Source organism: Thermobia domestica, chromosome 16, assembly GCF_964235325.1.
Source record: "Thermobia domestica chromosome 16, izTheDome1.hap1.1, whole genome shotgun sequence".
Lineage (NCBI taxonomy): Eukaryota > Metazoa > Arthropoda > Insecta > Zygentoma > Lepismatidae > Thermobia > Thermobia domestica.
In genome coordinates this window covers 28,046,092-28,064,831 of record NC_137469.1, presented here as the reverse complement: position 1 = coordinate 28,064,831, position 18,740 = coordinate 28,046,092, and the positions used below count along the sequence as shown (strand labels likewise).

Here is an 18,740-nt window from a genome sequence, read left to right as displayed (position 1 = left end):
CAGGTCCTTCTACAATAATAAGGTACGTGGAGTTACTTCGATTTCTGGTAAAACATAAAATAAAAGGCGTACCTTGCTTTTGCATTGCCTCTACTACGTATTCGAAGTTCAGTTGTGGGAAAACAGTATTCATCAGTAGCGAGTTGCCGTTTCCCGATGCGGGTAACAGAGAGCGCCGCTGTATGAAGCCAGTGAAACAAGCACTGGTAGATACAAGGAGGGGAGGAGGCGACACGAGGTGTGTGTAATTTTTTGTGCAAGAGTTGGTTGAAGTTGAAGCACTGTTACAGACATTTATTTATGGACACAATCGAAGCAGCCGAAGAACGACAGAAGTGGAAGGGACGCAAGAGAAAGGAAAATCGATAACTCTGGTTTCAAATTTGACCTTGAGGGCCCTAAAATGGTGGAAAAACTGTGTGAAAAATACGTTTGTTTTCAGTTTTATTTCTTTTTAACATGTTCCCATCAATTTTTTGAAGTAGTTTCAGATCAAGAGTAACATTTTGGATCAAGGGCCGATTTCACTATTTTACTACGAAAGGTCCTTTAAGAACAAATAAGTATATATATATAAAATAAAATTATGAAACAAAACCAGAAGGGAAAAGCAAATAAGATACTCTTTTCGGGAAGCGAGAATGTCTGATAACCTTACCATAGTATCCCGTCTCATTGTGTCCTCCGTGCAGAGAAAGGATGTAAATTCCGAACAAGGAAGTAAAGTAATTTTATTTATTCTTTTCTTCTTCGAATTAATTTCTGGTTGTTTCCAAATAGTTCGTTCACAAGTATAACTAAATGTAATTACAAATATATAACACATTTTTAAAATGATAATTACCAAATGAAATGAAATAAAATAAAATCTTTAAGTTTTACGTCCCACGATTATTCCGGCTAGGCTAAAGGAGACGGTGATAATGAGAAATGAAGAAAATGGTGGAATGAAGGAAGTGGGAGGAAAAGAGAGAACTACGAGAAAACCTATGGTCACGATGTTTGTCCACCTCAAAGTTTACTTGGCGCGAGCTGGGATCGAACCAAGGATTCCATGTACATTCTACCATTGAACGGTAATTTTGCTTTAACAATATAACAAATACCTAATACTTATAATTTGCTTGTACGAGTAATCACAGAAGCTTATTCACAGTTTATTCAGAATATATATTTCAAGCAAGCAAATAAACGAAAGATTAAGGAATATTATTTGGTCTTTTTAAGTACAGGGTGGCCCATAATGATGTTACCGAGACTGCGGTAAAAGAAAACTAGTAACATAACTTGAGCATAAAGACTGCGGTAAAGAAACTAGTAACATAACTTGAACATAAAGACTGCGGTAAAGAAACTAGCAACATAACTTGAACATAAAGACTGGGGTAAAGAAACTAGTAACATTACTTGAACATAAAGACTGCTGTAAAGAAACTAGTAACATAACTTGAACATAAAGACTGGGGTAAAGAAACTAGTAACATTACTTGAACATGAAGACTGCTGTAAAGAAACTAGTAACATAACTTGAACATAAAGACTGCGGTAAAGAAACTAGCAACATAACTTGGACATAAAGACTGGGGTAAAGAAACTAGTAACATAACTTGAACATAAAGACTACTGTAAAGAAACTAGTAACATAACTTGAACATAAAATTGAACATAAAAACATTATTCTCGTACCTTTCTTTACAAAAATTTTAATCTCTGTTTTTTATGGCATGGTCCAACAGTCCATCATCCAAATCGATAACCTAGATGCCTGGAGACGAAGAACAACGTTGTCACAAGCAGCTTCACAGATCCATACTGGTATCCTGTGAAACTCTTCTGTGTTAGTTTCCCGTATAAACGTTATTCATGGCTTTGGACTCGATATTGTAACAAAAGAAACACGGATCTAAACTTCAACATACACTGTATTTTAAACTATAATTTGTAACAGTTTCGGATATCTAACATACCCTTCATCAGATACTAAATAGTGTCTATATAGTGTCTGATGAAGAATATGTTTAAATAAATCCCAAAGTAAAGTCCGGGTAGGAAAATTTTTGTCCACGAGCTTTCACATCGAGAATGGCCTGAAACAAGGACATGCGTTGTCGCCATTATTATTCAACTTTGTTCTGGAATACGCTATAAGGAAAATCAAAGATAGCAACTAGGGTCTAGAGTTGAATGGGGTTTACCAGGGTATGGCATGTGCTGATGATGTAAATTTAATAGGAGATGATAAGAAAACAACAGAACGAAATGCATAGATCTTATTAAACGCTTGCAGGGACATGGGTTCAGAAGTAAATACAGAGAAAACTAAATACATGGAATTGCGTCGGGACCGTAATACGACAAATTATGGATGCTTTAAAATATTAAATAATACTTTTGATAAGGTGGATACTTTCAAATATCTAGGATCAATATTAACAGACGAAAATCATATTCACGAAGAAATTAAATGTCGACTATAAGCGGGGAATTTGTGTTATTATTCAGTTCAAAATCTCTTGTCGTCGAGAATTCTGTCGAGAAATTTGAAGCTTAAAATATACAAAACGATAATCATGCCTGTTGTTCTGTATGATTGTGAAACATGGTCGCTTACTCGGAAGGAAGAACATAGATTGAAAGTATTTGAGAACAAGATCCTGAGACGAATATTCGGACCCAAGAGAAACAGAAATGGGGAATGGTGGAAACTTCATAGGGGAACTGCATAATTTATACCGTTTACCAAACATTGTTAGGATCATCAAGTCTAGGAGGCTCATGTGGGCAGGTCATGTAACCAGGATGGAAGAAAGTAGACATGCTTTCAAAATCTTAACTGGAAGACCAACCTGAAAACGACCATTAGGAAAACCTAGGCGCAGATGGAAAGGACAATATTAAGATGGATCTCACAGAAATAGGAGTACAAAATGGAGACTGGATCCAGTTGGCCAAGGAGTCAGTGGAGAGCTTTTGTGAACGTGGCATTGAACCTCTGGGTTCTATAGGCCATAGAGTTAGAGTTAGTTGAAAGGATATGTTAGATATCCGAAACTGTAACACATTATAGTTTAAAATACACAGTGTGTTGAAGCTTTGGTCAGTGTTTCTTTTGTAACAACTTCCCGTAGTTTAATCAAATTGCGCATGTGATGTTGATACACTTTGTCCTTTAAAACACCTCATAAGAAAGAGCCAGGTGATATTTAATCTGGAGATCGAACTGGCCTCTCCATAGACCCACGTCGACCGATCCAGCGGTTCGGGAATGTTTCGTTTATCCTATCTGGCATACACTAACGGTTCTAACGGTTCTAAGTCCAGTGATCGTTAGCCTCATTCTCAGGCTACACAGTGTTACCATAACGAAACGTTTTGTACAGAATTGCAAATACTACAGTCAGTCAAACATCATATACATAATTCTATCATTGATTCACAGATATTTCAACACGTGAAATGTAAAATGCTAACTTGAATAAAAAGTAGTCCTTACTTACACATGTCATGCATCGCTCCTAGGAACGTTTGTGGATCTTTACATCCCGGCTGATTACCTCCGCCATTGGGATAATAATCAACGTGGCCAAGTCTCTCTCCAACACCAAAATGTCCCGTAACAAATGATCCGCCATTAGAATGGATAACTTCCACAAAATCAGCATCTGTTTTATCAAGACCAGTTCCTTTGGGTAAAGTAAATCCTTGAAAGAAAGGACTTGCAGGATCCAGCCCTACAAAATGGAACTAAGAAATTAAAAATTTGAAATTAAATTACATTCTTTGTTTTTTATCAACTATTAGTTTTACGTTATAATTAGTGTCATTTCTTCTCATTTGTAAACATATCATTAAGCTTATTATATACCAGTGTTTGAATTATAAGATAATTCACTGGAGTCAAATTGAAACAGTTATATGAAAAGACATAAACAGGTTTAATTAACAAATTAATATCTCTAATAATACATTATGGGACAATAGAATTTCCTAATTTTATATTGAGCATAGGAAGAACAGATTGCATTCTCCCCATAACAATAGATTATAGTAGAGACTTTTTATTCATCTATAGTTTCAGAAACTCAACGTTCAGTTCCCTTTCCTCCTAACAACAAACTACGAGGGGGAATCAGACCTAATTTTACAAGGCCGATATTTCTGGAGTTTCGTCTGTTATAGAGGAACGAGGAGTGTGAAGGAATTTAATACATGGAGTTGGCAACTGTGCAGAGTTTCACTCACCCGCCACCTACGGCGCTAGTTGTAGATAAATACAAATGGCGACTCGTTTGGAAAACTGGTCTCGCAAAGAAGTCCGCTCAATTATTCGATTATGTGGGTGAAACATGTAACCGCGGCTGAAATTCACCGGCTGCTGGTAGAGGTTTACGGAGAGACTGTAATGTCTCGTCAGCGTGTCGCTTCACTACAACGCGCGCTCGCGTACAGCCCAGAAGACCATCACACTTTTGAAGCAATTTCGCTGGGACATCATCGACCACCCTCCCTGCAGCCCGGACCTCCCTCCATGTGATTTTTACCTGTTTTTGCACTTGAAGGAGCACTTAAAAGGCCGTCGTTTGTCTTCAGACGAAGCGATGAAACGATTCGTGACAACACGGCTATACACGCAAAGACAAAACTTTTACCAGGTGAGAATCTTCAAACTCATTCCACGATACGCCAAGTGCCTCAACCCACGTGGAGATCATGTCGAAAATTAACCTAATGTATGTACTATTTGTTAGCTGTATTGGTTGTATGAAGTAACGTATACACGTTTCACTGCAGACTTTCTTTCTTACTTTCTGCTCACCCATCGTATCATCCAAGTAATGTTAACAACCAACTCTCCCACCGGCACAACCTATCCGTCAATGTATCCTTCCACGCTGTCTTAAGTCCGGCACTTCCCGAAGTAACTGAAATTCCATTGTAGCATGATCTCATATATCAGCTGTACAGCATGTGTGACGGTATGTACCTAGTATTTGTTATGACTTTGACATGATACCCACTTATTACTATTACACCTTAATATTGTATATAATCGAAAATTGTAGAAGGCCTATTCAATAAATAGCCGCCGGAAAAGTTTATAAAAATACAAAACTTCTACAAAGTTTATGATACTTTGTTATTTTTTGGTGGTGTCCTTGACTATTATCAGATTGGCCTGGCACGCCTGCCTGGGAACGGGATACTGGGAATTTGTGAAACAAGATGGTGGTGTTGGAACTTTCGATACTTTTCATGTACCCTCAGCTCTAGATTAGACGGAATTTTGTGTAACCAGAGAAAGTTACTGTATTTCTTTGAAATATTTTCAACAAACAGGATACAATGCATTATTTACCAAAAGGAGCCGCGGTGGCTCAGTGGTAAAGCGTTCACCTCTGGCGCATGGGGTCCCTAGTTCGATTCCAGCTCGCTCCAAATGATTTTTGTGGTCGACAAACACCCTGTGTGTGGGTTTTCTCGTGGTTCTCCCGTTTTCTCTCACTTTATTCATTCCATCATTTCATTCATTTCTCATCTTCACCAACTCATTTAGTCTAGCCGGCATAACTGTAGGACGTAAAACTCATAGATTTCATTTCATTTTTTTATTTACCAAAAGATGGAGAGAACGCGATAATTTAGAACTAAGGAAGTTACACTATAAAAACTTTCGCTAAACTTTATCAGATAGTGTGAGAAGAGAAGTTGAAGAAACAGAAAGGAAAACTAAACATCAGAAAAAATGGTTGTATTTGGTGCACAGGTTCCCGTCTTCTATTTCCTATGGCAGCGCCTTACGCATTATAATGGACCAGATTTTACTTTAAACTGTAGGTCCACGTCTCATACAGCCCCAGTGTTGAAAAGGGCCGCTAAACTCCAATCAACCAAAAATAGTTGTGAAGTAGTCAGGAAAAAGTGGAAAGCGAGCTGTGAAACACCTTGCATTCCAAACTTACACCATCCACTTTGACGCTTCATAGCTACTTCTTTGCCATTTAAGTATTCTTTTTTTCTTTTTTCTTTTTGTCTTCTAGTTTCTCCTTTTCCTATGTGATGAATCATTTAACGAAAGTACATATAGTGTACTATTTTTAGTGCATGTCAGAATGCATACCAATTCTGGAAGCTCGGACTTCCTGAAAGTTATCTTAGATCCCTCAGAATGTGGATATCTTTTCTTGGATCTTTGCTAGGACATGTAACCATGAAATATACAGTATCTGAACGCCTTCTCAAAGTTATACAGAAATCAGTGTCGCTGTGTGTCAGCGCTTCTCAGGTTTCCTTCAAGTGAGGATTACGTTTTTTAGTCGGAATCTTTTACGAACTACGATACACTTTGCCTCTAATTTGAAAAAAAAAATATTTTTTCTAATGTTTTGAACATATACCAGTTGAAAAATAATATTAACTAGCATCAATTTCCTGCTTTGTTGAGTGAAAACAAGAAAAAATAGTATTATGTTTCGTTAGTCAGTCACCTTTCACTTTTACTAAAGCGCTCTGTGATAGACGATGTTTTTTTGTCTTAAAAATGAAATATTACTATTGTGGGCTGCATTTGTATTTAAACGACATCGGAAGTGTGACTATTCATCTCAGTTACGACGAAATGAATATGGATTCGACACAAATATCGGTCATTTTCGATTATTTTTATATATCATATCTCCTGCCTCTCCCCTAAGTTACACCGTGAAAGTGAAATCATAAAAATCATTCCAAGCCCGAACCTCATCTCTGTTGAACATTTGATTGAGATCTGTCTCGTGGTTCAAGAGATATTAAGTCACAAACATGGTCATATATATATATATATATATATATATATACTAGCAGCATTCACCCCGCTTCGCTGCGGTCACCCTGGAACGCAATAAACTTTGTTACTTAGATAATTTTTACTTTTTCGCTTTCAAGTGATATGATGAAAACCATAGAAGATTGGATTAAATGTTAACATTATATCGCCTGTCATTTATGTTAACCCGCCGAGTGACACGGTCATGTGGGCTGCATATAAATACGTTTATTTTTACCTATGATGAACTAACAAAGGATTTGTACGTTATGGACACTTGAATGGTCAATTATCTCAAGACACTGGTAATTAAAAATTAAAGTGATATGATAAAAACCATCTAGGGTCCAAATCCTAATAACCCCCCAAAAATAAAAGAAATTGGTTCAGCCGTATTAGCGTGATGAGGTAACAAAGGATTTGTGCGTTCTCTTTATATATATATATATATATATATATATATATATATATATATATATATATATATATATATATATATATATATATATATATATATATAGACTGTATATATATTGTGGCAGAGCCAGTATTTTATTTAACAGAATTCTTAATTTAATGATTAATTTTATTTATGTTTGAGGATATTGGCTTTTTGTAAAATATTAAAATTGTTTGGTGAAGGAAAACAACTGTCATAATTCAGGTCAATGCAAGTTTGTAAATTATTTTATTTTTGCCGTCAGCAGATAAAATAAACAAAAACACATAATTGGTAGTCTGCGAATGCAGGAAAGAAATTCATGAAATGCGTTGGCTATAACATTCTGTAAAATCACGAGTTGCATTTGTAACATGTTTGTGAACACAAAACACATTCACAGATATGTAGAAATTGCCTAGAATCGGGAAATCAGAGCATGTCGAGTGTTGCAGTTTTTGTTCTCGAAACAAGGAAGGACTTTGTTTTTTTCCGAAAGAAAGGAGGACACACGTGCCTGACGTCAGACAACGCCACCGAATTCCGGGAGTCAACATTGAAACAAAACCAGGGGACAGGAGGTCTCGAGAAAAAAGAAGTAGGGAGCCTTTAGAGAGAGAAGTACGGAGCCTTTGGAGAGAAAAGTTACGAGTCTTTTGAGGAAGTTAATCGCTGCTATGATTCGAATGTGATTTGAAGTCCAAAGTCAATCACAACATCGGTAATCTGATCTTCAGACAACTGTAACGTTAGTTATACCAGAGCATTGGATCGAGATGCCATCTCCAATGCGGAACATCTATTGACAATAGACGCCAGTCAGCTTCGATATCAACCTGGCGATATCGACATCTACGAGACAACCCCGGAGAGCAACATCAGGGAACGTCAACCGAAGACATCAGCGAAGGTATGTGTGACTTCAAATTCAGAGTTAAAATGCTAAATGCTTGGTATGCACTGCTCGTCTGGCAAAGATTCTAGATATCCGTTATAATCAGTTTTACATAAGCAACACACTTTCAAATAAGAAATATAACTGTTAGTCAATAATTGAATTTATGAGTTGTCATTTCGATTTAATCCCCAATAGAAATGTGCTTTATGCAAAACCTCTCGCATACAAAACAGTAACTTGCCCACTCATTCTAGATGGTGAGTAGAAGGTGATCTGCTCAATTCAACTTTCGCATCCCCATTTGAAGGCATGAGTTGAGCGGGTTGTCAATATATATATATACAGATTAAAATTCCCTTAGTTTTTATGTTGATGTTAATTGAAGAAGATACGTTTACTTTTTTTTAAAAAAAAAGAAGCTTGGATTTAAAGCTAAAAGTTGATTTCGTTGATGGAAGCAATATCGAAACCGAAAGTGGTATAAACAAACTAATTTCGGTTTTACTTCATTACTATAGGACAACACGTCTCATATAAAATCGCTGCTAGACGGGCCGAAAAACTATATTGCAAAAATGGTAACAGATAGGGGCAAGCGGTTTTCTGAAATCGATGAAGCGTGCCAAGAATGTATTAATCCCTAACTCTGTACTGAAACCGGAAGTGAAAGAAATCCATTTCCGGTTTTTGGTTGATCACTATAGAGTAAAAAGGTAATAGATAGAACCGTTCTTCTGCAAGCAATTAAATATCCCAAGAGTATATTCCATCTCAACTCTAATGTATTTACTGAAACTAGAAGGACTTTTAGGGAGGAGGGCATTTTTTAATGGAAAATGAACCAATGGACTTTAATTACACCATAATGATGCTTTTAAGAACAGCAGAAAGTTCCGAAATTAAACAAAATTTAGTTTAAAACCTTAGTTTTGTGACAACTAATTCCATTCTCCTCTATTACCTTTTAGGAGCAGGAGAATAGAATGCTGCAGTACTCACACAACGTTCTTTTAAAGGGGAGTTTGGCTACGGGCATATGATTTGAAGTACTCACCAACTACCTCTATAAAAATCGTTGCGGAAGTACCGTAGGATTCTGAAACATGGATATTTGGATAGGGCTCATACCAGTTCTTAAGTGAAGTCTTGACCCGACTACGGTAGATCCCATAGTTTTGAAGCTATGGACCTTTGAAGTTCAATTTTTCGTGTTTTCAGCAGCCTATAACGGCGAAATAATGGATTTCTGCACCCAGGTTGGTCTATACTTTTTGTCTTATCTTGGTGTCAGGAATAAACTCTCAAACGTTGTCGGTGTTGTTTTGAAACACCCTATATATATACACTTTTATTTTTCACAATAATATGCACCTCTCATAACATATATTTGAGTACTATACAAACAACCTTTCAATTCATAAACCATTTTATATTCATAACCATATATACTGTGACCCTTCGTAAAACTAAGTTACAACCTCTCTCTCTATAAATATATCTTATACAAATACCAGTTCACTAACTAGCTTCTCAACATTGATTACATTATATAAACTTTGCCCGAAGGTACCACATATTAACATATTTATTAACCTCGTTAAATCTCATATGTTGTACACCTCACCCAAACCTCTTATTACAACAAATTTTCCTAAATTATCCTAGCTTGGATACATTCTAACAAGTTTCTATACACAACAATACTATTTAAAGAAACATAGATAATTGTCAAGTTAAAAATATATTTGAAAGATACCTCTAAGCCTACAATTTCCAAAAGTAGCTTTCTATCCACTAGCTAAATTGTCGTTAAACTCTTCTACCACAACAGAAGGTACGTGGCAGTTCATTATATAATCTCAAGTAGCTCAAGAAAGCTTAAAGAAACACTTGATATAAATTCTGATGATGCCAGCAATAATACTATAAGGGTTTCTACATCCACATATACTATATTCCACATGTTTTTATTAAGATAACAAAGAAAGTTCTGTCGCTTTTTGTGGAGGCCTATGTTTCATTGGTTCTCACACCGTGAGTTGAATGCGAATAGAGATAAGAGGAAGGTCAGTTGTTGGTGTGGGTATATCCAACATACTACCTGGTTGTGGCAGTTCAGTTACACCGTTAACTTGCTTAAGGACAGAATAAATATGGGACCTCCACAGAGCATCGTAAGGGCGTGTATGCTGTACGAGTCAAACTGGGTCAAACGCCGCTGCAGCAGAGAGCAAGATATGCCAGGCCTTTGGTGGGGGTGTCGTGATTACGCGGACAGTGGAGCGGTGGTTTAACAGTGACGAAACACTCGAAGACGCACCACGAGCCGGAACACCAACACATGTACAAAGTGAAGATCTTTAGCCATCAATTGAGGTGTATAGTGGCCAGGCATATGGGGAACTAGGGCTACAATTCAGTGTGAGTGGAGAAACCATTGGGCAGCACCTCCATCAACTTGCGAAGCACTACAAGTTGGGCCGATGGGTCCCAAATGATTTGACCAGAAGGCAACGCCAGCAGATACCTCTGTTTATTTACTGTCTCGTCTGAGGAAGGAGCCATTTCTGGACAGGGTGTTGACATGTGATGAGAAGTGGATCCTGTACGAAGCTCCATGGCGCCATCATCATTGGTTAGCTTCCCATGAACCGATTCTAAAACAGCAGAAACCAGCACTGCACCAGACGGTCCTCCTGTGTGTTTGGTGGACTGCTCGCGGAATCGTGTATTGGAACTGCTACCAGCTGGTGAGAACATAAATGCAACTGTGTACTGTCAGCTTGAGCCGTGTTCAAGAAAAACTCAAAATTCTTTAGCCATCACTTCTGAATTGCAAAGGGTTCCTCCTGTTACAGGACAACGCTAAGCCTCACGTGGCTAGGATGACCCGAGACACCATTCTACGCATTGAATGAGAAACACTATTGCATCTGCCGTACTTCCTGGACATTGCACCATCTGATTATCACCTATTTCATTCCTTGGACAATCACCGTAGAGGACGTCAGTTCAAATCCCTGGTAGATGTGCAAAATGCACTTCATACCTTCTTCGCTTCACGGCCTAGCAAGTTCTAGCGTGATGGAATCTATGGTATTCCAGAACGTTGGCAGAAGGTCGTCGATGTTGATGGGGACTATTTTTGATCTTCCAGGTACGTCTTAGCTAACATATTGATGTTGGAAGTTGGTGGGTGAAAAAGCGACAGAACGTTCTTGGTTACCTTTATACTATAAGCATACTACGAACACGTGTTTTTACGATTTGTAAATAAATAGTGGCAGACGACAGAAGAAAGTCACTCCTATAGAAAGAGATGAAGAAGCCTGAAGAACTGAAGTTTCACGAGGATGGGGCTTGAAAAGGAGCGTCCAAGAAAGAGACCGGCATCAGTGCCTTCCACTGATCGTTCACCTGCAATCCCTACTCCTAACGCCGATTCGGGCTAAGGGTGTCTTAACCTCCCCGACGGAAATTTGTGCAAGGGGACTCTACCCTTATCTCCTTCTAGCAGTTTTGTGATAGGAGACACCGATCCCGTCCAAGGCCACTTATTGGACTGAGACATCGCCTAGTCAATCCGAGGCAGCATCTTGTGCCAAGGTGGCACTTTTTTACCCAACATTGAAGACACCTATTTAAATTCATTACAAACTTAGAGAAATATTTTAATAATACTTTGTATAAAAACTTTATACGATATTTTATAATAAAAGGCGAAGGGCTAAATCCCATGTACATGATTGACTTTATCTATAGAAAATTACATTGAATATTACAATACAGTCTGTAGTGCATATGTTGTTTGTAGTATCTGATTTTCAGTTTTATATTAAAATCTTTGATTAAATTGAGAGATGACATGAAATATATATAATAAATTGTTAGATCATTATTTCACGGGATATGAATATTAAGTTGATCAAATAGACCATACCGACGTGAGTGAAAAACTCGTAGCTCAAAGCTCATAATCATAGTCTCAGTATTCATATTCAATTATTGCGATAGAGGTCTTTGAAGTAAAAGCTCCTCAAAGGCTTATACAATCTTGAGCGAATAGTTAGAGGCTAAGGTGGTGTTGGGAAGAATTAAAAGAGATTTCCGACATTTTGTTAGACATTTTCACGTTTTCAGAGAAAACACGGAAAGGAGCGTAATAGGAGGAGTGATCGGAAAGTAATGTTACAAAACCTGCCTAGTGAAACGTATATATTATTTCATACAACCAATACAGCCAGCAGATAGTACATACATTAGGTTATTTCTCGGCATAGTTTCCATATCGGTTGAGGCAGTTATCGCATAATGGGATAAGTTTGAAGATTCTCTCCTGGTAGAAATCCTATCCTTGCGTCTTCAGATAAGTTGTCACGAAGTATTCCAACTCCTCGTCTGAAGCGAAGTGATGGGTTCCGAGGTGCTCCTTTAGATGCGGGGACAGGTGAAAGTCGCTTGAAGCGAGGTCTGGGTTGTGGGGAGGGTGGTCCACGCGAGCTGTGTTCAAATTTGTTGATACCGTGATGGGTCGGCCATTGTGTTCCTCGTCGGTGACCAGCATCCTCTACCAGCCGCAAATTTTCGACAGCATCCTGTGACATGCTGATGGAATATTACAGTCTCTCCGTAAACCTCTACCAGCTGCCTGTAAAATTTCAGCCGCGGTTACATGTTTTGCTCACAGAAAATCGAATAACTGAGCGGACTTCTCCGTGAGACTAATTTTTCAAACAAGTCACCATTTGTGTTTATCTACAACTAGCGCCCTAGGTGACGGGAGGCTGAAACTCTGCATAGTTGCCAACTCCATGTATTAAAATTACCGTACACTCCTCATTCCTCTATAACATATGAAACTCCAGAATTATCGGCCTTGTAACCTTAGTTTCCGATCTTCCATCGTGCAATATTAATATAAATTTTCAACGAAAATTTTGTTTAGAAAATTAGGTATTTACCGAGAAATCTCATGTTTCTTTGAATTATGTTTAGTATACTCAGAAGATATGTTTATGTGTACCGGGTGTACGAAAATACATCTGATATGCTGTAATTTTTCCAAAGAATGTGAAATACAATAAATTCATTAGAAGTTGACATAGATTAGAAGTTAACAATGTATGATGAAGACAATTATTGTCGTCGAAACGTCTTCTTGTAAACTTTTTTTTTTAAATTAATTTATTTATTTAAACCAATAAACAATGAAAAATTTATTTTACCTGTGATTTGTCCAATTTTGATGCCCTTTGAGATCAGAATTTCTCCTACAAATCCTGCCATTTGAGCTCCCATACTCGAACCGACAAGATGAATTTGTTTCGGTGAAGAACCTGATTTGATCATCGTTTGAATTAGGATAGCAACCTGGTTTCCAACTAAGTGAGTGTTGACAACAGCTATAAAATAGTTTGCTGCCAACCCTGCTCGGGCCCAATCTACTAGCACTACATTCACATCTCCCTGTATAAATTAAAAAAAAAATTAAATTAGTTTTTAAAAGATCAAAACAAGATTTAGACACTGTGAGCAATACGTCTTATAGAGCATTGTATTAAAAACACGTCAAAATCCATTATTTATCTTTGTTACATGTACTATTTTCTTGCGATTTTTCTAAAATCAAATAAATACTCTTCATTCTAAAGAATCTGTATAAAATTACTGTTTAGTAAGACTTTCCTATTTATAGTATGACTTTTTTTAGTAACCTATTTGTACCTATATACTTACATTGTTTAGTAAAATAATTATGTCTCTTGTATGGAGGTATCGTCTTTACCATCAAAGCTAAAATAATTCACTATATTTGATCAAATTTACTTTCTTTTAAATTTTTTTTTTTTTTTTTTTAATATTTCAATAACCTTTGCAATGTTAGTAAGAACTTAGGATCTTCCCCGCTGGCCTAGTAGGCAGCATGTGCGCCTATGATTTCCTTTCCTGTTCGTTTTGTAAACTGTTGGATAATGATTCATATAACCTCATTGGCGGAAAAGGGCCCTAAATTTTAAACAAACAAACAGAAAGAACTAAATTGAAAATGAAATGAAATGAAACATTTAGTTTAACGTCCTATGATCATGCATCGAGGCTAAGGGAGAAGGTAATGATGAGAAGTGAATGAAATGGTGGAATGAAGGAATGGAAAGAAACGGGAGAAAAACCCGAGAAACCCCACGCACACGGTGTTTGCTCACCACAGAGATCACTTAGTGCGAGCTGGGATCGAACCAGGGACCAAACGCACTGAAAGTGAACCACTGAATCAGAGTGGCTCCAAAAGCTGAATTGATTTTTTTTTTTCTCAGATCGCGCCTTTCAGTTTCGGTACCTGAAAGTTTAACCAAAACAGGGCTATCATCATTGCAATCTTCTTAGCTTTATTATTTTTTCATCATTCGTTTGTTTTGTTCCATTTGGACAAGGGTGGACAGGGACGAGGGATAGGTAAATTAGACGAAACCACAACACTAAGAAACACAAAGATAAAATCTAACACAAAATCAACAGAAAGAAAAGGAAAAAACAACGAAAAAAAAGTTATTTTATAAACTCTTAACTACCTAATATTAATTTATCTTCTAACTTTCCTATTCTATTCTATTCTCTACTCAAGTTTATCTTACGCTAGTCTTCAATTGTTTTATCCTCGTTTCTTTTATCATATTTAGCCTTTCTTATGTGTTTATAATCTTCTTCATTAGGTCTAGGTTTCACCTGTATGATAGGCTTTCCACCTAGTTTTTTATGATCTTCTTCATTGAGTCAGGTTTCTCCTGTATGATAGGCTTTCCACCTGTATGATAGGCTTTCTACCTGTATGATAGGCTTTCCACCTGTATGATAGGTTTTCCACCTGTATGATAGGCTTTCTACTTGTATGATAGGCTTTCCACCTATTTTTATTTTATTCTTTTTATTTTTTAACATTTTTTCGTTTTCCTCCTGTGTGATTCTTTTAAAAATAAATTTTACTACTTTCTTCTAATACAGGATGTTAATCTTTGCACCACTGAACTCAGCATCATTATTGCACACTTACACTTAAATAAGCACTACACACTCCTGTGTGTGAAAACACAGCTTTACCGTAATAAAAAAGAGAACATATCACTATCACCACACTGCACAATACATCACCCATTCACTTTTCTCCGATCGCGCAAATTTCGATTGCCTTATTGATCCTAAGCGGAGTTCGTTATTTCCGGTTTCCACAACTAACTTTTATGGTTCTGATCCTCAGTGCAACGGCATGAGGTCCAGGACCTACTCGGGGTACTTAGTGCAGGCCCTGGTCAGTTGTGTCCCACCGCCGTAAGCGCTGGGACCGGTGTGGACACCTACGCGAACAACTTTCGAGGTGGTCACTGTATAACATTTATTGAGTTACATTTTTGGCTTTTACATTTTTCGGTGTGCTTAGAATGTTTAGTGTTTTATGTATATATGCTATTTTTGTTTTGTTTTAAAGTTTACGCGATTTCCCTCCACCTATTTCCATGCACACCCGCTAACACATCTGGAGTTCCAATCCGATTGGATATCGGAGATGCGTCGAGCGCATATTCACACTCTTCTTCCGAGATCCAGCGTTCCTGGAGCAAAAACTCCGGTCCTGGAAGATACTCATTTGCACTCTGACACATTCATTTTCGTTTCTTATTATTGTTTTCTTTTACATTTTGTTTATTCGTGTATCATTTCTAAAAAGTCTTTTTCTTATTCTTGTTGCCTTTTATATAATTGTTTTCTTAGATCAGAATATTCCTATTCAATATTTTGTAGTCCTCTTTCTTAGCTATAACTTTCCCTGTTTCTTTTGTTCTGATGACATCTCTTCCCTGTAATTGATCTTCCAAGAGGGAACGCCATAGAATATGGCGTTCCGGCGTGCCTAGCTCTTGACATTGGCATCTGGATGTTTCTTCAAACCCATTCTGTACAAGTATTGTTCATATGGAACGTGTCCTGAGAGATAATGTATTAGTCCTGGATTGGGGTCAAAGTTCTGCCATTTGAGACTAATATCAATTTTTGGTATTATATTATACAATCTACGTGAGACATTCGTTTCTTTGTCAATTTTTGTTCCAAATTTTTATTAGTTCGTTTTCTATTTCTTCAACCGTTTTACTTTGATTACCTGGTAATTCTTGTACTTTACACATGTTTGATTTTTTAAAACCAATAAATTGCAGCTCTTTTCCTAATAATTAAACTTATTGGTTTGATTCCCAACAAGACATTTAACGTAATAAGCGGTGTCGTACTGAATGCTGCACTTAATCTTATTAATAAAATCCTTTGCGGTCTATCGACATTTTGTTTTAAGGTATTAGTTTCCAACAATCTGTGGGGCCACACGCTTGAAGCATATGCCATTGTGGCACTTAATAGAGTTTCTTGATATAATTTAATTATTTTTCTTTGTAGTTTGTACGTGGTATTTGCTATCGATATTAACTTGTTTGCAACTTTATGACCCTTGTTTACTATGTATCTTATATGTGGCCCACAACTTAGTTTTTCGTCAATTTGTATACCCAAGTATTTGAATTCTGTTTCCCTTTTCATTGTATTATTTCCTAATTTGATTGTTGGATTCCTACTCAGTTGTGTACCGAACAACACATACTTTGTTTTCTTTGCAGATAGCCTTAGCTTACTTTTGTTACTCCAATTTTGTAAGATATTAATGACTAATTCTGCTTTAATTTCTAAATCTCTTCGTGAACTTGCTGATAATTGCAATGTCGTCAGCAAAAGCGACTACTCGGTCTATTTTTTCTTTACTGTTTAGAGTTTCTAGGCAGGGCTGCGATTCTATGTCACACAACAACGGTCCTAAGATCGATCCTTGGGGGATCCTTTTTCTGTCTTAACTACAACATTATCTTTTACAGTTTAGCTGAATTGAATATAATAGACGAAACTTTAAAACTACTAAAAACAGCATGAAAATCAAGAAATATAAATTTCGCAGCTGTGAACTATTATACGCCTGGCCTAACTTTTATTGCTTTTTCGCGTGATTGTGACGTCATCGTCGATCGTTCTGACTGGAATTGTTCTCAATCTCTTCAAAAGAATGTTTAGGTGATACCTTAAACATATGGGCTCCAACTAATTTATCTAAAATTTCTTTATCTCTATCATTCTTACTGTTCAACCTTGTAGTGGGCAGCAGTGACTTAGTGGTAGTCTGCACAAACACAACCAATGCACAATCCAACGATGGTGCACCCAAACTCCAGCGCCTCGGCTAGCTGCGACGTCATTGATGATGACTTATTTCAATTCAACTCAAAATATGGCTGTTGACTTACAAATTAGATAAGTTGTTGATGGATTTTATTGTAATTTAAAGTCATGTATGTTGCTTGTTAGTCTTTACCGAATAAAATTCAACATTTCAAATTTTATTATAAATTTATTATAAATTTTGATATTCAATTTTTATTATTATTATTTTATTTTATTATTCACTTATAATTGTACACACAAAAAAAGGGGATTAAAATTTACAATGTGGGTTATAGGTTAGCAGTTTAAAATCTAGCCATATTTTGCGTAAAAAAAAGCTTATTTCTGGAGTCCATCTAGCCTATTTTCCTCAGAGGTTGTTGGCAACACTGCTTAGTAGTGCAGTGATGCCAACCTGTGGGAAAAATCCCATATTGCGGGATTTTTTAAACAATGATTTCTTGAAATGCAATAAAGAGAATTTTCATGAAAATTTGCAGAATTTATGATACTTTTCATAGCTTACCTATATATTCCATTGACGCCAACAACATTGTCAATGGGTGAGTAGACAAGTAAGTCTTCAATAAACGTGAAAATAATGCTAATTGTCAAAGTACTAAGTACAAAGTACAAAGTGCTAAGTTTGTTACTATAAAATGCATATTAGTGTAATATTAATTGTACTTTGGTATTTAAAAAAGAAAGAACGGAATTAACAGAAGAAAGTAAAACAAGAAACTTCGAACTTCCAAAACATTCCATACGACATCACTGAGGAATGAATTGTATGTAGTTTTCAGTGGAATACTATAGCACAAAAGCATGATGGAAATACTGAACTCAAAACAAAATGTACTTATATTTGTCAGCATTTTCAATTATCTCTTTCAATTAAGTAAAGTGTATGTGTTGATAAGCTGTTTGATAAACGTAGACAATCGGAATTTTGGGATAATGCACTCATATATTGAAGAAAATGAGTGATATACACTAATTTCTTTGTTTATATATGTAAAGTGTTGAAAAATTTTGATATTAGTATAGCGTGGGCAATTCGAGAGTAAAATAGGAATTACTGCTTCTTCAGATGGGATTTCATAATGCTTCAGGTTGACATCACTGTAGTAGTGGACGAACGCCATATGCGTGGGTTTTCTCGGGGTTCTCCTACTTTCTTCATTTCACCATTTCATTCTTTTTTCATCATTACTGTCTCTTTTAGCCTAGCCGGCATAACTGTGGGACATAAAACTTAGATTTCATATTTTTAAATCATACTGCTTTTAACCCTTGTGTTATTGTATGTATTAAATACCCCATCAGTCACTCAGCTTGTCAGATAA

At 36.6% G+C, this 18,740-nt stretch overlaps 1 protein-coding gene across 2 annotated transcripts in view; it reads right to left on the bottom strand.

Annotated features, from left to right (window-relative positions):
* Positions 1–18,740, bottom strand: part of LOC145672954 (pancreatic lipase-related protein 3-like) — a 175,085-nt gene that overhangs the window by 26,250 nt on the left and 130,095 nt on the right. For both annotated transcript variants that reach the window (XM_081742208.1, XM_081742207.1), the window contains exons 4-5: positions 13,368–13,608; positions 3,498–3,731 (exon numbers count right to left, since the gene is read on the bottom strand). In XM_081742208.1, coding sequence (XP_081598334.1) covers positions 3,498–3,731; positions 13,368–13,608 — 475 coding nt within the window. The remainder of the gene's footprint in view (positions 1–3,497; positions 3,732–13,367; positions 13,609–18,740) is intronic.